Below are 21713 nucleotides of genomic sequence, written 5' to 3'. Positions count from 1 at the left end.
CCCAAAACGTAAATGTCCCTTTTGCTTCCTTACCATTGAAGTGCAGATATACTGTGATTTAAATAAGGAACTGGCAACCGTGACCAGCAGTAGGTGCTTCTCTGGCCTGATAGATGACAGGTTGCCAGGTTTGGCTCCGTTCCCTGCACCCTCTGGTGTTTGGTGGTGTAGTGGAGAGCCTCTTTAGAGCTGCCAGGCCACCTCGAGCCTTTCCAGGTGCCTTTGTGAAACACAGATCAAAGGGAGGACGGTAGCAAGGGATGAAGGGAAGCAGGGAGAAAAAAGGGCTGGACGGACTCCAAGTGGCCACTGACACGGAGATACTGGTGCTATAGGGGATTTAGAGTGAAAGAGAGGACAACGTTCTAATGGGAGAAATAGCAAATTGGTAAGTTCGGCTGTGTACACACTGAGAAATGTGGAGGTACACTTTGACTTTGGACGACAATTGAGAGACAAGGAAGTAAATCTGCACTCCTGCCTACCTTTTATTAGGGTCAATTCAACCCATCTCTCCTCTCTCATCTGATGCTACTGGTGCCTACGATGCGCCAAGCCGTTTGCTGTTTGAAAGGGCCTCTAGACCATCTTATTAGAGTGTCTTCCATTTTCAGGCGAACGCTAACAAGCAAGCACACACACCCACACACACATGCATGCTTCATTGAGACATTGAAGCCAAAAGGTGGCGATCTTATTCCCCCTGAACAGCAGCTCCCGCTGAGGTCCATGTGACGGCGACGACGTAGCAGTACAGCTTGTTTTTGATCATTATGCAGTGTTTGTGTTTCTGAAGTTCCCTTTTTTTAGTCTACGTTTTATGCTCGCATACCACACTGCTGTTATCAAAGGCACTGGTGACCCACTTTTAGAAGAGTTTTTAGTTTCACACAGGCTTGATCCAGCGGCTTGTTACTCTGGGTGTGTGGTATATCTTTCGTTGTTGCTTTCTGACACTGCAAGACCCCATAAGTTACAAAACGTTTTTGAATTGCTTAAATATATACTTAATAAACAATGTTCCTTTGAAGTGGTGTCATTATATGCAAAGCAGATTACTTTCTGTCATTGATATTCTCCCTTTATCTGTCTCGCACCTGACCTCCCCTCCTGCCATATCTCCCTTATCTCTCCACCTTTTATCATCTTCTCCTACTCTTCCTTACTCTTTCAACTCTTTTCATGTCTCTTCTTTGCTCTTTGTAACTACCTCCACCATACCTTTCTTTTCATCTTCTTCCTCCTCCATAACTTTCATGCCACACTTTCTATGTAACACTTTTTTTTCTTTCTGTATTTTTCAACCTCACTTATTTCTGTGAATTCCTTTCCACCATTTCTTCATCTAATCCTCCGTCTTTCCTCTCCAGCGTTTGGCCAACTCCAAAGCCCACACGTCGCGCTTCATCAGTGCCAACCTTCCCTGTAACAAGTTCAAGAATCGGCTGGTGAACATCATGCCCTATGAGACCACGCGCGTCTGCCTTCAGCCAATCAGAGGCCTGGAAGGATCTGACTACATCAATTCCAGCTTCATCGATGGATACAGGTAGGAATAGGGGTGGGATGGCGGGAAACATGCCTGTTCTTATCCGTTGCCAGGAACATCTTTAATAATGCAAGACATACATTTAAAATGTTCCTTTGAGGTTTAACTTAAAGATACAATTGTGTAGAGAAGGTACGGTACATAAGGGAAATCAGGATATGATTTAGATTTCAAAGGAAGATACCTACTTCAAACTGCAAATGTAAATGCATTCCTATTGTTGTTTTCTAGATCCACATATAAAGTATAACTTGTTAACACGAGGACCAGAAACGTTGTTTTAAGCTTCTTCTTGCCCCTGTTGAACATGACTATTTGATTGAAATTATTATTTAATTTTTTTATGTTTGTTTTTTTCTCTTTGTTATAATCATTATTATAAGAAAAATATATATATATTATTATTATTGTTGTATGTTTTGTTTCTGACATTTTAAAAAAATGGACTAAAAAATATTAGCTATCACTCGAGAATATTTTAACTATCAGTTTTGTACCAAGAAATTGGTACAAAGTAATTCTACAAGCTGAACATAAATGATTTTGATATGCTTTTGCTGTATTCAGGCAACAGAAGGCATACATCGCCACGCAGGGCCCTCTGGCAGAGACTACAGAAGACTTCTGGAGAATGCTCTGGGAGAACAACTCTACTATCGTAGTCATGTTGACCAAACTGAGAGAGATGGGACGGGTAGGACATAACACACATCATTTCCAAATATTTGTTGTTGTGTTATTTCTCAACTTTTTTTATACAAGAAGTCAAAGGAAAAGGAAATGTAACAAATGCAATAATTAGTTGTCAAAATCTAAATTAACAAAGAGTTTTTCTTCCCAATTGCTCAAACAGGAAAAGTGTCACCAGTACTGGCCCGCAGAGCGCTCTGCCAGGTACCAATACTTCGTGGTCGATCCCATGGCAGAGTACAACATGCCCCAGTACATCCTCCGAGAGTTCAAGGTCACAGACGCAAGGGTAAGTCATACCTAACAGTGTTGGATTTTGAATGAGTGTGTATTCAGTAGGTTGCGATGTGGAAACAAGCCACACATTATGATCATCCGAAATTAAAGACAATCATAGTAATTACAGCATGAAACATTTGAAAAGGTCTATTGTTTGGTTTTATCGATGTAAACAGTAACACACTTGACTGAATTGTTGTCTGCAAACATAATCATCCTTTGTAAATGTTAAGCTCCCGTTATGAGTCCCTCAATTTCAAAGACCAAGGAGCTTTTTGGATTCTCGATCTTAGACTGACTTTCAATACAGGACCAGTGTTTGGTTAAAAAATAATCATACACAGGCAAACTTTATCAGCAGGCTCACAAGTTTAGAAGGAAACAAAATTATGCTATCATTTCCACAATTGCACTGGCGACCCACCCTTCACTGAAGTGTGAGAAATTTAGGAGACAAAGCAGGTTAAGGGAAAGTAGGTCACATAAATATCACAAGTAGATCATATTTATTTCCTTAAAATCCCCTAAAATGGCTCAGATATTAGTTAGTTGGGTTCCCACACAAAACAAGATATCACGATAACTTAATGTTGAAAGTAACTTCATTCACAAAATAATGAGAGTTCATAACCAGCCTGACTTTCTTCATCTGAACTGCTAATAACCTACTGCAGTAATCTTTTCACCTCAGGATTTCTTTTTTGGATCCAATTAGGTCAGACAGTTTGAAGCAGCAGCAGCAGAAGTGAAGCGAGGATAAAAAACCTGCTTCCTCTCTCTGTGCCAACAGGCTGACATATTCAATGATTTCCCGTGCGTTGTGGCAGCTAGTTAGCAGTCATCCTGTTGTTATTAAAAGTGAAACATATCATATCATTGCACACACACACACACACACACACATAACAACACAAACACATACACACACAGAGACACACACACCATACACTTTAATACAAACAACACACACTTTTCAGTGTGGAAATCAGACAGAAATGCTGTTTAAGCTGGTATGCCATCACCCCCGCATAAAGTAACACACGCACACATTTCTCTTTATACTTTATGCAGTGTGCAAAATATCTCTTTTAACAGGCCCACACACAAACACAGACACTTACACAGGCTTACTTCTCACAACATACCTTTTTCCATGCTGATTTTCTATATTTAGACACATCCTTGTATTTCCTATGTTTTTCAATTTAAATTCAAGGACACAGACATTGAGTTCACAGTTAAAACTCTGACAAATGCACACATGTGGCCTAATGCCCTGCCCAGTGCTGAAGTTATTCCGAGGATTCTTAAAGGAGGATAAAAAGCCAACAGACAGTCAAAGCTTATCATTGGAGTTAAAGGTGGGGTAGGTAAGTTTGAGAAACCGGCTCGAGATACACTTTTTGTTATATTCCATGGAATGCTCTTAACATCCCGATAGCAATGAATATCTTAAGAGCTTTGACAAAAAATCCATAAAAAAATTTCATCTGTGGAAGCCGTAGTACTGTAAAAAGCACGACCAATCATTTTAGCTGGCCCGGCTAAAATAACTGGATGGCCTACCTGCCTGTCAGCCTTCCATCTGTGCACAAACTTATCTCGTGCCCTCATTGGTCATGTGCGCGTTCGTGTGTGTTGGAGGGGCTCTGTAAGGAAGTGGCAGATTTTTTCCGGCTGTGTATTTTCAAATTCTAGCGCACTCGAGCTGGTTTCTCCAAAATGACCTACCCCACCTTTAAGGAAACAAAGGAAAGATAGTAAAGAGATGGTATATGGAGGGTTATGTCTCTGTAAAATATTAAGAAACATGTATGTGTTGATGTAAGTGTGTGTGTGTGTGTGTGTGGTGTGTGTGGTGTGTGTGTGTGTGTGTGTGTGTGTGTGTGTGTGTGTGTGTGTGTGTGTGTGTGTGTGTGTGTGTGTGTGTGTGTTTGTGTGTGTGTGTGTGTGTGTGTGTGTGTGTGTGTGTGTGTGTGTGTGTGTTGTGTGTGTGTGTGTGTGATTTTGCATGTATGTCCCATGCCCTGCGCAGTAATAGCATAGACTCCACGCTTCAACACTCACATCTAGCGAGCCAGTCACGTATTTAATCACACAATTTGACACGCCGCGTGGGCCCTCAGGTTGTGTGTTAAATTTTCCTCCCTTTTTTTCTTTCTTCTTTCTTTCTTTGGCATGCTTGCTTTATTGTGTTGTTGTCTTTGCCCCTTTTTCACTTTTAATCCCCCTGCTGAGGCAAAATGTTTATGAGATGAAAACAAAGGCAACGAAAGAGAAGAAACATGCGATGCGTCATAAAACAGGGAAAGACACGAGACGTTGGACAAAGAGAGTCTGCACACAGAGATTAATTTATGAGAATCCAAATCACTGTATTTGTAGAGCGCAATAAATGTACAAGAAATCATCTTGGCTGCATCAATGCAGAAACACACCAACAGCTTAAATAGCAACACGGTGCTTACCGCCGTGTGGGACAGCAGGACTTCCCACAGGAAGCACAAAGACTCAAAGGACAGATTAGGTAGACATCTGCATGCAGTATGCTTACATTAGAGCGGGGGTGGTTAGCTCGTGGCTAAAATGGATGAATTAGAACGTGGCAAAAGGCACCGTGACAACATGCATGATGAATATAGAAGCTACTTACATCAGCACCTACTTTTCTCCCAATATGCTCTATATCATTTTTGACACAGAAATATAGATCAAGAAAACTCTTTAGGTAAGCCATTGTTAGTTTTACAAGGTTATCATAATTAATCATTGTTTTAACCTTCTTTTACTGACACATTTTATTCTCCTCTGCATATACTATCCTGACATGATGTTATTTCTCACCTCAATTATCCATTAAGCTAGCTAGATGTAATGATACCTTATGAAACCTGAGTTTCAGTGTGGGCAGTAAGTAGTCTTTAGTGGATTTAATTATTTTTCATAATAGAAGTACACCACTCCATTTGTGTCATAGTTACCTGATCAAACATCTATATACGCAGACAGACACAACTGCTATAATATAAATGTACATTTAATCTTGTAATATAACTATAAATGTAAACGGTTCTCTCTTGGGTGTTTCTATGTCCAGTATCAGAGGTATTGTGGAGATGTTAGCCCCTTACACACTGCTTAGCTTTCGACTAGTATAAGGTTGTAGCGAATGAGATCCACATTGATTGTTACTTTCCTCACTGGCTCTGTGAATAAACGTAATTTGTTAATAATTATCACGCTACTTAAACAAGTGCTGATAATTTGCTTTAGGGGAAACATATTTCAGTTTTCCCAACAAAGTTATATCTGTTTCACACAGTTCACATTCTTGCATATATCATTGATTTGCTATTTCGACAAATTCCCCCTAAAGCTGATTTTAGATTTGTTTAATTCTACTAGCGGGATGACAATAGATAAAGGACAAACATATTCCTGTTTACTCACCAAATGAGTATTGATCAAATTAAGCCTTTTGCAAAGTGAGCACATGAGAGGCAAATGTGTGAGAGCTTGTCTAAACACAAGCATAGGGTAGTGTGCAAAAAGGGAGAAATGAACACCTGGTTGTATTAATTGCTGGTGGCTTCAAGCGCACAGCAGCGCGTCTCAAAATCTCTGAAATTGCTACTCTTTGCTTACTTGTGTAACAAATGTATTCACTCCAAACTACTTCTATAACAACTTTCTTTACAAGGACACAAATATCGACTGTGCATTCTCAAACTCCAAGATCAGCTCTCTTAAAACAAAGCAGATCAATTCACTTGTCCTATTGTGATGCCACCTCATTGTAAAAATGTATCTAAGGGTGTTTGTTTGCATTGGAAGCAAATGCAAGTGCACTGCCAACACAAGATTATAAGAATCAATATTAGATTAAATTGTTAAGATTGACATTTTGTCTAGCGGGTTTGTCAGCGTGTCAGGGTTTTTATTTTCAATTGTCAACGTCCAATCCCACCTCCTGCTCCGGTAGTCCTCCGTTCTTCTTACCTCCATCAATCAGGTCGCTGCATCGATCGCATCGCAGGATTATCCTATTCAACATGATGTCTGGGAGAAGACGCTTGTCATGGCTATGACACTATTGATTAGCTTTAACCAGGACCTACTCGTGCCACACATGCACACAAACACGCACACTCACACACACTTTGGTAGGGGAGAATATAGGGACAATAGGGTTGTAGGTAGAGGACACACGGTCCCCTTGTAGGGAGACGTTTGTACATGTATCCATATGTTATGTTACTGTTATAGAGAAAATAATCATCAGTTTACACTTTTAAAGGGACAATGAGTTAAGACGTTATCACCTTTTATCAATTATCAATCTGCATTATGGTCATAAAATGATCCAAAGAGTGTAGAGTGTAAAAAAACATGAACAAAGGTCCTCTCTAACCCAAAAAAGCTTTCTTTACATATTTGTTCCTCGCGTCTCTGCCTCCTATTCTTTGTTCGGCTATCTCTGTATTCTATTCTCACATTGTTTTTCTCTATTTTTGCAGGATGGTCAGTCCAGGACAGTAAGGCAGTTCCAGTTTACTGATTGGCCGGAACAAGGCGTGCCCAAATCCGGAGAGGGATTCATTGATTTTATTGGCCAGGTGCATAAAACCAAGGAGCAGTTTGGACAGGATGGACCCATCTCTGTTCACTGCAGGTAACAAACTCACTGTCATGTCGCGCTATATTTCTCTGCTTTGTATTAAAGTGACAACACACAAAAGGATAACACTTTTTTTAAAACATCATCAATTTGATTTCTTGAAAAGGGGGGCATCACATACCATTTTCCAGGTATTGCAACAAGTATGCTTGAAGGTAAACCCTACAGACACACTTTCCTTCTTGAAAGATATATAAGGCTTCAAATATCAAGACTAGATTAAATCACATTTTAAGATGGTTATTGTTTTAGCAACGTAGCCCCACCTGGGGGGGCAGCTCTTACAGCATTGTCACATCCTCCTCACCTCCGCAGTACACTATCTCTGCTGCTCCACAGGCTCTGCTCCTCCATAATTGATAAGGCTGAAATGCGGCTTGGCATTTGCAAAAAAGTAGGCACATGAAATGATACAGCCATTCTGTTTGATTTTTATGATAGCTCCGTGATGCATTTTTATCACATTGGCTGTAGCTTCCAAGGTAACCTTTATCATTAACTCAAGTACAAACCCATATTTGGAAGTGTTCAAAACCGAGGCTTTCTCTTATTCATGTTAGACCTGCAGTAGGATCCATCCGGATTTGTTTTTACCTTTTGTTCCCTGGAGTTGGATATCTTTGATAGACTTGTTTTTGTATGCTTTGCAAGACTGTTACAGAAAAGAAGGAAATGTCTATAATTCCTTGAACAAAAGCAGGTAGGTGTATGATTCATTATACAGCGGTTTTGTCATCGTCTGGCATTCAGAAAAAGCTTTTAGGATACAACAGTTTCTTTGAATGTGATCGTGTTGACAAAGGTGTGAACACACTGAATAATTTCCTTGCCGTCTCATAAACATGGGATACTTTGAAGGCTGATCAGGTGTCACTATGTCTCTTCGTTTTGTATCACAAAGGCGCCATGACATCATCAAGCATAACCTCACCTCCCCTGTATTAAAAAGCACTGATGTCACCAGCTATGAATAGGCCCCTTGGGAGTTGTGAGACGTGACAGGGAAGCTCCAATAAGTCTGAGTTATTCCTCCCTTCTGTGAATCCTAACAGTTACTGGAGGGGGGGGGGGGAGAGCTTGTTTTCAAGCAGAAAGGGTCTGTTATTGCAGGAAGAATTGCGGGACTGGAGGAACAAAATGACTGCAAGAGTCACATGACTAGGTTTTATTCAGCTGCCAAATGCACAGTTACGGCATCCTTCACACATCTCGGTGAACTCTGTTCGATTTTCAGAGCACTATAAGAGGATTAGCACACAACGCCTACAGCCCACAGTGGAGTAAATCATTAGAATGGCATGCTGTTAATCAGGTTCCTATGTCACCTGCAGTCATTTGAAATACTTGGCGGTCATTTTGTACTTTTTTTATATGTATATTTTTTACGAGTAGGTGTCACTTTGTCATTGGATTTTGGAAATGAGTTTCTCTTGAGTAGTGATGAAAAAAAAGAACTACGCTTTAGTTGGTTTCTTTGTCTGTTACTGCCATAGCCACCTCCTGCTCCTCCCTATTATCCTCCTCCTCTCCCTCCCCCCTCCTCCTTCAGGCTTTTCATCTTCAGAGCTTATGTCTTCTTTTTCTCTTACTTTCGTCTTCTGTCACTGGTCTTTCCCGTCTGTCATCCCTCTGTCTTTTTTTTTTTTAATCCTCTCCCTGGCTCTTCTCCTCCCCTCCATCTATCCTTTCTCCCGGCTCTCCTCCATCTATCCTTTCTCCCGGCTCTCCTCTCACACCCTCTGTTCTTCCACCTCCTCCACTCCCCTCCTCAGCCACTATCTAATAGACCCACATGCTTTTTGTCATTAATTGCCTGATTACTTCCTGTGAATGGGGACACCAAATCCTCTCAGTCTGCAGCGGCTCGGCGAGCCTTCAGATTTGGAGAGTCGATCTTCCTGGAGAGACACAGAGAGAGAGAGGAGCTCTGAGTGAGTTTAAGAGTCCATGTGACAAGCTGTGACCGACTCCCAGGAAGAGGCTTTGGGTGGGATGAGAGTTCCTGCGGTGTGGGGGTTGGAAGTGGGTGGGTGTGTGTGTGAAAAGGGTGGCCGTATGTTCTGCATGATTAGACTGAATAACTACTGTGTTCAGTATAACTTAGATTATATTTAAATAATGACTCATCTTTTGTCGTACGTCTAGGATTGTCTCCTAACAGACACGCACTTGCAGGCATGCCGTACGAAAACACACACACCAAAAGTGGCTGCTAGGAGCCATCACTTTCATTCTTCACACAACCAAATAGCATCGGAGGCTGGAAGAAGCCCAAATAAATCTGTTGTCATATCAATTATTGTTCCATTGGTGAAGTGGAAGTCATTTCACAGAAAAGCAGCTTAGAGAGGCAGCTCTCAAGTATTTCAGGATCCGAGTTAAGACTCAGTATTTCTGGAGAGCAGCAGAAGGCTGAGTTTCTCGACACATGGGAGGGGCTTAATGAGACAAAATGTTTGCTCGGTTGTTGTTGTGCCCGATTTGGAGTGCGTATGTGGGTCCTTGAAGGCTCATACTGTGTTCGACGAGAAGGTGGTCGCACATGAAAGTGGATTCACACATACACAGATTGCGTCCTTTCCATTGCTCACGTTGCGTTACCCTGCCGCACTGGATTGTTGGCTAGCAAGGTTTGAAGAAGAAGAAGGCATAAAGTCTTATCTTATTGTGGAAAACGGTATTTCGATTTCTCTGTCTGGACACACAAACTGGAAGATTGACGATAAAGTTGACTTTGACTTATCCTTGGTGTAAATAGAGTTTCAAAATGCTGCTCATTTACATCTACAACATGCCTATTAAGTCACTTTGCTTTTTAATGTTTCTAGTGCTGGCGTGGGCAGGACTGGAGTCTTCATCACCCTCAGCATCGTCCTTGAGAGAATGCGCTATGAAGGCGTGGTTGATATCTTCCAGACAGTGAAGATGCTCCGGACACAGAGGCCAGCCATGGTCCAGACTGAGGTGAGAGGAAGTAACTGATCTCTCATTATCATAGCAAACTCTTTAAACCACTATTTTATTCTAATGCATTTCTCTTGTACGTGTGTGTTCTTCCCCTACAGGATGAGTACCAATTCTGCTATCACGCAGCTCTGGAGTACTTAGGAAGCTTTGATCACTATGCAACGTAAAAGCCATCTCGACCCCCCAGAATCCTGTCGCCCCCACTCAACAGTCTCCTGAGCCATAGAAACTTTTGAAATTTGAAAAGATGACAGCAGACGACAACAACACCATAACTAATTCAGACACACTTGATCCTAATGTAGATTTTTAGAAGAGGCTGCCCAACCAACCAGTTGAGAATAATTCCAATTCGACTAAAGAAACCTTTTGTGAAGAATCAAGGGAAAATTGCCCATCATCAAGAAAAGGAAAATCGGAAGAAAAACCAGGTGCTGTGGCTCAAGCTGTGGGGAGGGATTTGATCAAAGTGTCAGACTGCTTACCTTACCTCAAGTGTTTCAATGTGGAGGATATTGTAAACATTGGTGGACATTTCTCTTCTCAAAAATATTCAACGGTACCAAGCATCAGTTCAGAAGAAGAAGAAGGCAACAGCAAAAATCTATGAAAGGCAGATGGATGTAGCCAAGATGGGGTGACTTTCTCGTTTTGTTTTTTTTTAGACATACCTGGGTGTCCAAATTGTATTTCTATCAATACATTTTGTGAGTGACATCCAGAGAAAATACATATTGTGGTTGCCTGTGTGAACACAAATGGTTTTCTCCAAACTCCGTTAAGACAAAAAAATATAAACAGTGGAAATGTCACTAGCAATGAGAACATTCCCATTTAGCAACGATCAACTTAACCATGAGTTTTTATACACTCAACTATTAAAGAATACATCAAATATCTCTGTTCTTAAGAGCTAGGAGTAGGCACTGTCAGTCGTTATGGGGAAGTAAGCAGCAACAAATACCGTAAAATCAGCTAGTTTCATGAATTGAGAATTTGTGTAAAACCAGTATCCCGCGCCAGGTAACCATAGTGATGTTCAAAAGAATCCCAGTGTATTTAAAAGTCCCCCAGGAGGCTCGTGTCTCAATCACCAGAGAACTCGGGGGGGGGGGGCTGTTGCTACACACTGTGGCTGGGTCACGGTGGGAGAAATGGCGAACGTGTACCATGGTTTTTTTACAATCACTCCACTCTTTGGAACCATTGCCTCATGGGGCTTCAGTGTTCAAATCCACCATTTTGAACGAGAGATAAATCTGCTGGGCGAGAAGCTTTGGAACAAACAGAACAACCAAACAAGGATTGCCACAGATTCTGGGCTTTCTTTGTGTACAGTGACCAATGCTCATCATCAATATTTCAAACTTTTTTTGTCTTATGAGGAATTAACTTTTTCTGTCAGAACCAAACATGCTGCTTATCTCGTGTATGCTGTAAGTGTGACTCTTGAGGGAGAGGAAACTGACGAACAAACGATGCCAGCTCTGCTAACCGCTAGCATCGAGGCGGGCATGCCTGAAAGCGCATCCACACGACAACATCGTCCACTGGTCTTTTCCACCTCTCCTTTTTCTTTCCCCCAGCCTCCTCTATAATCATCTATTTCATTGTATAAGACACTCAAGAGTGGCTGAGGCCTGTTGCAATTACACAGCTGTGCGTTCATGTGGTTGACAAAAAATTGGCCTTTAGTTCCAGTGTGTGTGTGTGTTTGGTAACAGGTGGATAAACAAAGTAGTTGCTTTGGTTTTGGTCCTCTGTTTTATAGACGATGTCTCTGTGGATGACACAGCCAGACCAGGCGGCCATGTTGGATCTCGACGCCATGATGTGATAATGAAATTCTTCGGTACAAGTTACTTGCACATCCCTAAAGAAAAGAAAAGAAAGTTGAAATGAAAACCCCAAAACAACTCCCTGTTGGATATGACGTATGTGTCTGATAAAAAAAAAATCAAGCTTTTGAGATCACCAGGTTATCATTTTGAAATCAGTGCTTTGGTACAGACGAGTGTACGGATTCTGTGGCGGTTTGTGATGGGTGTGCACAAAAACCAGAGCGATGGACAGAACTGTGTGTAATCTTTTCTTATTTCCAAAAAAGCCTTATTGTTAATGTAACATTATGAAAACATTACTGTTGTATTATGACGACTTATTTTACATTACATAGTAGACTCTTTATTTTCTTTTTTGTTTATTTTCATTTAGTTTTTTAACAGAGATGTTGTATCGCATTTGTTTAAATTAGCAAGAAAAGAAAAAAGCTTATTTGTTCATATTACGTTAAAAGACATTCTATTTTTTCACTGTAGGAATGTTAAGTATAACATGTCTGTGTGAACGTGTGCATATATGTATATATACTGCACACTCACACATGCATATATATTTAAATGCAGAATATAAAGATATATCCAAACACTTAGTATTAATTACATTTTCCTCCTCATCATCTTTTTTTATACCAGTGCTCAAATTATGAATTTTATTATTTTGTTTGTGTGTTTTTTGTAATCTCAGCAACATTGTGCGTTTGATGAGGGAAAGGGGGGGGTGTCAGTTCTTTGCCTGAATCCCCTGCCTCCACTCACCATGTTTCACTTCTACCCCCGGGTAGAACCTGTGCCGATGAGGATATGCCATTTTTAAACCTTTTTGAGATTCTTTATTATCATTACCTTGTAGGCATTAGTATTTTTTTTTTTAAACTGTTGAACGATACCTTGGTCTACGAAATATCAAATCAAGCAAAAGTTTCATAATTCAACTTTTGTCAGCTATATCAGCCTGACTTGACGTACTGTACCTTGTATGATCATGTACAGACTACGGCCCTCACAGATTTTAAGTAAATCCATTTATTTAAGTTCTTTCTCTGTTTTTACTTTCATTATTTTCCAACATACTGGCTCATTCATTTTGTTAGATATCCACTATGAACTAGAATATACCTGTAAATAAACAAATATATAGATTATATGTATTTGTATCATTTGACCCTCAAAATATCAAACTTTGAGTGGAAACGGAATCACAAAGATTGAGGTTCTGCTCATATACGACTTCCTGGTGTTTGTAAAGCCTGAAATGTTCTTTCTCCAGCCCTGCTCCCTGGTCTTTAATTACCACTCGCTTTATTTCTGCCTTTAATTTCCCATTCAAGCAGTTAAACCGGGAAACAAGCCAGCTCCAGTTCTCACACCTATAGCCTCAATGAGGGCACGCAATCAGCATCAGTGACCTGCTGGTATCATTTAGCCGAGGATGGGAAGTTAGTCCACTCGCTAGCCATTTGAAATGCTAATTGACCATCAATTCAAGGTCCTGTTACATTCTCATTGTCAATGTGGACATAAACGTCCTCCTGCCCTGGCATTAGCAAGGGTCTACTAGAGATAAGATGGACTTTTTCCTCTTTCCTTACAGCAACTGGAGAGGTTTTTAAAATGATTCTGTTTAAATAATTAGACCTCCAAAGACTCAAAGTCTAACAAAAAGGGAACACAAAGATGTAGCTTCCACTAATAAGAGAAACAGTGGACCCCCAAAGGTGTTTTTGCCTAAAAATCCTCAGAAGGTTCCCAGCTGTCCAACTGCCTAAAATGCCAAGGTGTTACCCATGAATATTTCATTGGCTGATGGACGAATGCAGCTGTGTTAAAGGCCATACATAGTTCAGTTGCAACATGACATGTTTTTTTCACCTTAGATAATTTTTAAGCATTGTATAGAACCATAATGTGTGTTTTTGTTCGGCCATATTTTGTTGTGGGATGCAGAAAGAAACCAGGACTCAGTGAAACAGAGCAGTGCGATGCAACTAAGGGAAGACCAAGACAACCAAAAACTTGCTGCAAATTCTGATTTCCAGCACGTCACTTCTGAACAGTGGGAACCTTGAGATGTTTCATAATGAACTAAAAACCTGAAGTGAAGTCTTTTTGGAACCCTAAAGGACTGGTTCAAATGGCCCAAATGCCAAAACTGAAACCGTGGACCGGAAATCTTTGGAAGCTTGTGCAATGTGTTACTCTTTTGACTTCATGTAAAGATGCTAGACTTTTGAAAACCGACGCCAAATTTACTGGAATATGTCACCGAATATTTGGGGGAGGGGAGGGGACTAACAAAAAAAAAAACTAACAAAAAATGACTTCAAAAAGAATAGAACATATACAGTACAAACCGAAAAATGAAAAATAACCCAAATTCAGCTAAATAGTTTTTCCTTTCTATGAGGGCCAAGAGCTATCACTTTCAAACTGTTACTTCTAACTGAAACAATAATTGGTTTAAAGCCACTGTGTATGTAGATATGTTGACTTTGTATTAAAGAAATGTTGTCTGAAAACCATTTGGCTGTGATTTGTGACTGATCAAGCATGATAAGGGATGATGCCATTCTTCTAGATATCTGTCGCAATGTCTGTTTGTCGGCGGTCGATCAGTGTGTATGTGCTAATAGCTGTAACATTTATTTAACTACAATATTTCAATGTTTCCATTATTTACTTTGTACATCAATCATTACACTGGAAACTGAACTGAAAAAGCTGTGTTACAACAGCTCAGAGGACAAGTGGTGTAGCGCACAGATGGCGCACTTCTGTTGATAGATGGCTTGATTATCTTCCTCCTATATTTGTCCACCGGCCTCTTCACAAGCATGTCCCGATGGGTCCCTAAGCCCCTCTTTAAGCTTGATAAATGTCACCGAGACACACTGATATTGGTGTAGAGGTAAACCTTCACCTGGTGGCATGTGCTCTCTCATCTATCTTCAGATGTTTGAAAACATCAACGTGTATGAAATGAAATGAAAATATTGGTACCATAATTGAGTTTGCGTAGCTTTTTACTACAGCTTGCAATGTGATGTAAGTACAAGGAGAAAAGAAAATTAACAGAGTAAGGGGGTTACGACTTTTAAATGTCTCTGTCATGTTTGGTTTTGCATGTTCACATTTTTTTTGAATGCATGCATGAGTTACTTTTTAATTGAAGTGCAACACAATTAAGAAAAAGGATTGATCAAATGTAAATAATACAGTGTAAGACCATGTTACGCAAGCTGTAACATGGAGTGGTTACTTGCTATCCCTTTTCACACATTAATTTCAGGGTATGGAGGCTGTTAAATAAAGCATCCTCTTGGTTAACGCTTTGGGTATGCAGGCTTTAATTAGAAAAAAGTACAAACAGTGCAACCTATTTCTGGAACCCACTAAGCTTGTGTGTTTGTGTTTGTTACCTATGTCTTCTGTTGTGCCTTCTAGTAAATACCCAGTAATTATTTCATTGGCACCCTACGTTTTTACATTTTAAAACTGTTACTTCATTTTTGTAATCTAAAGGGTTTTTCTAGCTTCAGATCTAAAGATTTAGACAAACAAATCTAGTCATAGACACTCTGGGGAAACATCTCAGTATTTCAACCCCTCTCTGCTTAGAACTCTCTGTTCATGAGTGTTTCATTGACACGTGTGCGAGCTGCAGAAGATGTGCCAACGAGCTCATTGTCACCTGAAACCACAATCTGTGAAAAGTGAGTAGTGTGAAAACAAACTGAGCCACATGAGGATTGTCATTTATTAAAGGCAATAATATATGCAGGATGACACCCGTTTGGAGGATGATGTCACTAATTGTCTGCTCGGAAAGCTGTGTTTCAGTCCATTCTTTTCTAATAGTGGTGAGCCAGCCGACCGAGTGTGAGGGCAGAAGTGAATTAGGGCGGTGATTATGCAGTGATTCAGACAGCAGCTCATTAGGACCTAGCTAAGCAAGCAATCAACGAATCGATGTGACAGTGGACCCAAAAGCCACAGAAATGTGTAATAAATGGCAAAGCGATAAATTGGATTATCCACAGCCCCGTGGCCAAGCTCTTTCTGTTGCAAATGACAAATCAATCCAATCACGCGATGAAAAAAGCCAAAAGAACCAGAAACAAGGGCCTCGAGTTGCACCGGCCCCTGAGGTTGTCTGTCTGAGATGTGCATTGTTGAGGGTGGGATTTCTACAGAGGTCATTTCTGTATGATATCCAGGCCTCTAAAATATTCATGCCAGACCATTAGGTGTTTATGACCCCCTTTTATAATAAGAGATTTACCGACAATTGAACTTCAGCCAGACTTGTGGAGGTGTCAGAGGGGTACCGCATGCCTACTGAGCAGCACTGCATTGAGATCTGGATGATGTAAATGAGAAGCCGAGGCACGATGATAAATAAATAAAATGCAGATACAGCAGGATCTTCTCTCACCGCAGGGTATTACAAGCACATGGGAGGGATTTACTCGACGGATAGATAGACAAATGGATATATAGATAGATGGATAGATGGATAGATAGATAACTAATACAGGTAAAAGAAAATACAGCAGCTAACATAAAAGTCTAACATTTATTTAGCATTTTTTTCCCTTCCAGAAGAGAACTCTTGAGCTGTTTTCTCAAAAGTCTTTGCTGCCCTCTGCAGGGTATTATATGCTTCTTCATCATAGTGTTAAACACACTGCCAGCCCTATTGCCGTTAAATTAAATTAGAGATGAATGTAGATGATGTATTGTGTTCTCCAGATGCTAATTACATCAGTGTGAGATATGCTTAGTAATGCTGTCTATCAGCAACCTACACATCAGATGTAATACAGTACAGTAACCAACACATGGAACCTGTGCATTTAGACAAATACTTATGGATTCGACCCCAACAAATGAAGCGCCTATCTACAGTGTATAAATCATACACAGTTTTGAGAAGTATCTTATATGCTGCAACCCCCCCCTCATCACCGCTGTTTGAGCATTTGCCATCAGTAAACTGTGACATGACTCCTGTGTTTATGCCCTGGCTCGTGCTGATATTTCCTATAATCTGTCTTGTGTTCCCCTCCATCCTCTCTGTCTCTGTGTTCCCAGACAGAGCTCTAGCACTGACTGATTGCTGCTATTAAAACAGGTTCCTGTTGGAGAGGGAAGAAGGGCTACACTCTCTCATTTTCCCTCTCGCCCTTTCTCTTTTCACTCACTTTGTCTTTCCCTCATCCACCATTTCTATTTCTCCCTCTCTCTGCACTGTTAGTCCCCCCCGCTCCTCTGTTTACAATCGACATGTAACCATGCCAGTGGTCTTGTTCTAGGCACTGCTCTGCTGATTGATCGGTCCAATGCTGGTCCAGAGAGAAATAGGCATACAAATATTGGATGGACGACCGTATAATCGGATCCCCACAGGATAAATACTTTCAGGGTTTTTTTCATCAGGGTTATCTCAGCTTGGGTTTAAACACTACAGATGTTTTTACATAGGCTGCAAAACTAATGAAAGTCTGTTCCTCGCAATCCTTACAACTTTATGGAAGCTCAGTACTAAATTGCCTGACATTCACTAATCAAATGGCACATGGCTTGGCCAATATCTTCACCTAATCATAGTTTGGTGAAGTTGTCTGATCTGCAAAGTGCTTACATGGGTTACTTTGAATGGAAGTGTAACCATGTGTTTTGTTTTTGGTGTTTCTTTGAGAATTATCAGCTGCTTCAATTGGCAGCTGGATATTGTCTTACGAATCGTAATTATGGTTCATTTTTTTGTAATTGGAAGGATTAATTAATTACTTGTGTTTGTTAATATTACCCGCCATATGGTGGTTGTGTCAAAGCAATCAAGAGATATGCCTATTTTAAAATGAATACATCTGCTAAGTGTATTTCGTTGGTGTTTTATACGCACTCGTGTTTCACGATAACTGCCATTTGGGTGTGAGACAACTCATAGCAGGTGTATTTCTCAGGACCTAAGGATGCAATGAGTAGAGTGTTAAGTTGTCGTTCTTAAGTGCTGCAAAAGCTGCAAAAGCAAATACGGCAGCTTACATATAAATACAGTATTGGATACAAGTAGGGTTGCAAAATTCCGGGAATTTTCAAAGATGGAAACTTTCCATGGGAATAAACGGGAATTTATGGGAATAAACTGGGAATTTTCTAAATTGAAGGTTGGCTCTTCATAGGGAACTTAAATATAGTTGGGGAAAGTATATTTTAGCATAATCTTGACTAAAACAAACAGATGCCATTCAAGTACACTTGAATATCCAGCCATAGCACACTGCTTACTGCATGGCTATTGAGACCACACAAAGGTTCGCAACAGGCTCACAAATGTGAGAGTGTGAAAACTGGTTGGCATTCGGGCAAACCTAAGGCTCTTTGAGCCTGACAGAGCCATCCTCAACAAGGCTGGACAGTGACACTGAAGAGGAAGACTCAGAGTTGGATGTTGATGAGGCCCAGGAAGAGCCCGTTGACTGAAAGGGTTTAGCAAAAATGCAGAGGATTGCTTGAAGGAAGTGCATGTTTAATGGGACTTTTTGGAGGGAGAAGGGCTCTTTTCATTTAACATTTTGAATGGGACTTTGTGCAGATTTTTGGATGGGGGTGCATATTTGTTCATTTTTTAATGAGTGGGGTTGGGGGGGATGAGTAATATTTAACTCAAAATTCCTGTTTTCGTTCTTCAATGAAACAAATAATTGTTCAATAAAATAATTAAAACTTGTTCTGTTCTACTTTTAAAAAAAAATGTTTTTAAATCTGTTGAAATGTCATGTTTTTTTGTTTAATTCCCCAGCTTAACTTCCCATGGAAAATGTCCGCCCCTTTGCAACCCTAGATACAAGCCAATGTTCTGCATTCTTAGATGATGTTTTGATTAAGTGGGATCTCATTTTGAGAAAAAGCCAAATGTTTCTATTTAAAGTTTTAACAATTATGTCCATATAAGGAAAAGGAATGTATCTGGCAAAAATGACTCAATCTCTCTCTCTTTCTCTTGGCTTGGATTTATAGACATTTACCATCCATGGCCCTCAAACATAAAAAGCAGTGAAAGCGTTTAAGTCGTATATTTGAAAAAAGAAAGCGGAATAAAAAATGGTTTAAAAAAAGAAAAATGAAGGAACTCATCTGGACCTGGGTCTCGAATGTCAGCTAAAACCCCCAGATCATCACAAAACAGGCTCAGTACTGTAGGGATAATGGTTGTGTAATGGGAAACAGAATGTAAGAATGATGGCAGAGAATAAACCCCCACAGTGCTATCTGCTTTGCGATGCTCTCAAGTGAATTGTACAGTAATGACTAAGGATACATGAAACCATCAGCAGTGGAACCATTAAAGCCTGCCTGTAAACATGTCCATTTGAGCACAATCACATTCTGGAAAAGTGAGGAGCTGAGAAATTGAATTTAGGCTGAAAAATGATGTTAATGTTTTATAGTATGAGTTTTACTAAGGCAGGTGGAGCTGTTAACAGGACTTTTCTATATTCAACCTCGTATCCGAGTGCATACACGGACTGAAGTTTGGGTAACACTTTATGGTAAGGGTACATGAATCATCATGAATTCATGCATGAAAGAGCATGAATTCATTCATGTAGTACTTCATGAACTATCAGTAATGTACAAGGATTAATAGTATTCTCATGCATGACTTAATGCAGGAACAATACCTTAATGAATGCATCAACTAAGGTATCTCAATCATCATGGCTTCTGAGTTATTAATGATGTTCATGTCTTCTTCATATAGATCTGCAGTTAAAGTGACAGGCCAAAAAGTTGACCAGTCACAGCAATTCCAAGTGTTGTAATCATGATTAACTAAGCATTATTTTGTCATTACTTCATCATGTTTGTGCCCCTTCAAATAAAGTGGTGACATGTTCCGTCGTTTACACTGATAAATAACATATGATTAACAATAATAACAATCAAATGGTTATTAACCATTTGGTGCTCATGCATCAATCATCTTTGTGATCCCTCAAATAAAGTCAGCCCTTATGTCTATTTAGGCATCATGTATTTGGCAATATTACAAATGCAAATTAGATCATCATTTTGGACTTAATTTCAATTATCAATTATTTAGTTAGGACTTTTTTTATGTATCATACAGTATTATCTTAAAGCTCACAAACCATTTAAAATAACTCATTCATAATATTAACAAACTTTAATTTATAATCCAAAGCCAACAAGATCACATTTTCACATATCATGTCACATAAGAAAGCAATAACATTTTTCGGCAAAGACACAAGATACATGGCAATAGTGAAGTTAATAGTAAATCATACCATGTATATATTGTTGAATTATTTGTGATTTTAACTTGACCACAACAGATAAAATGCACTGCACGAATGTCCTTCAGTCAACGACCGAGAGGTCCTTTCTTATGCCTGTTTCCAAGCCAGTAAGTCCATTCTATAACTGCAAGATGTTCTTTCAAAAGTTTCCCAGTTCGGTTTCCCCTAAGCCGCCAAATTATTGATAGTTAATCATTCAACAGAATACATGCACTGCTGTGACCGACAGACCGGGTCAACACTTTATTTGAAGGGGCACAAACATGATGAAGTAATGACAAAATAATGCTTAGTTAAGAAGACATGAACATCCTTAATAACTCAGAAGCCATGATGATTGAGATACCTTAGTTGATGCATTCATTAAGGTATTGATTAATAAGAGATACTATTAATCCTTGTACATTACTGATAGTTCATGAAGTACTACATGAATGAATTCATGCTTTTTCATGCATTAAGTCACGCATGAATTCATGATGATTCATGTACCCTTACCATAAAGTGTTACCGAAGTTTGTGTATAGTCAGCCATCCAGGCTTGTAAAGCAAAATGAGAGTGTTCTCTAACCACTACATCCCACATAATGAATTGGGCTTTCCCCTCTGTTCTTTATGTCACCACTATGGGTTTAGGGGCAACATCTGTACGTACGATGTTGTGAAGCTATAACCTTACCATTCTGCTTCCTTCCCTCTCACTCTGTTTGTGTGCTTATAACATAAAGAGGAGTGAAATGGATGGGCCATCAATATGAGAGCAAAGTGCAGGACCTCTGTAATGGTAAATGTGTCCTTCGTCTTTCGATATGTGTCAGGCTGAGACCTGCATGTGAGATTGTTTGCAGACATGGTCTAACACTGGGCCATGACCATTATCAAATCCAAAGAGAAGAAATCTCTCTCCCCCTAGTGTCTCAGCTGATCCAGTGCATGTACTGTACAGGGTGTAGAATGCTGTTATATACTTAAAGACAAATCTGTGGTCTAAAACCACTCTAATATTGTTTTTGGAGCTCAGGCTGTTAGATCTTTTATTAAAGATGATGTTGTGTTCACTGCAAGTATTGCTGAGATTTCAGAACACAATAACTTTGGTGAGTACAATTCAAAAACGAAAATCAAAACTTATGATATCTCTTTCCACATGAAAACCACAAGTCAAAGTTGAACCAAGAAGTATGCAAACTGTGATGGGAGTTTACAACACACACTACGGGTCGTTAGGTTTGCCTTTATTGAATTTATTCTTTTTATGCACAGGCTCCAAGCTGTCTGTTTTATTTTTGTTTGGTTGTTTTTGTTGGCTTATTCACTTTAATTAGAAGTAACTACTATGTACTTTAACGCACTGTGAAAAAGGGAGAGCAAAGCTTAGC

The 21713-nt window shown here is 39.8% G+C and overlaps 1 protein-coding gene across 11 annotated transcripts in view; it reads left to right on the top strand.

Moving 5' to 3' along the window:
- Window positions 1–14523, top strand: part of ptprsa (protein tyrosine phosphatase receptor type Sa) — a 228539-nt gene extending 214016 nt beyond the window's left edge. For all 11 annotated transcript variants that reach the window (XM_034146584.1, XM_034146591.1, XM_034146593.1 and 8 more), the window contains 6 exons: window positions 1371–1549; window positions 2117–2243; window positions 2403–2528; window positions 7036–7190; window positions 10025–10160; window positions 10262–14523. In XM_034146584.1, coding sequence (XP_034002475.1) covers window positions 1371–1549; window positions 2117–2243; window positions 2403–2528; window positions 7036–7190; window positions 10025–10160; window positions 10262–10330 — 792 coding nt within the window. In that variant the 3' untranslated portion in view covers window positions 10331–14523. The remainder of the gene's footprint in view (window positions 1–1370; window positions 1550–2116; window positions 2244–2402; window positions 2529–7035; window positions 7191–10024; window positions 10161–10261) is intronic.
- Window positions 14524–21713: the final 7190 nt, after the last annotated feature.

Source organism: Trematomus bernacchii, unplaced genomic scaffold (genome assembly GCF_902827165.1).
Source record: "Trematomus bernacchii unplaced genomic scaffold, fTreBer1.1, whole genome shotgun sequence".
Taxonomy (NCBI): Eukaryota; Metazoa; Chordata; class Actinopteri; order Perciformes; family Nototheniidae; genus Trematomus; species Trematomus bernacchii.
Note: the sequence above shows the minus strand (reverse complement) of the source record. Positions and strands in the feature narration are given on the sequence as shown.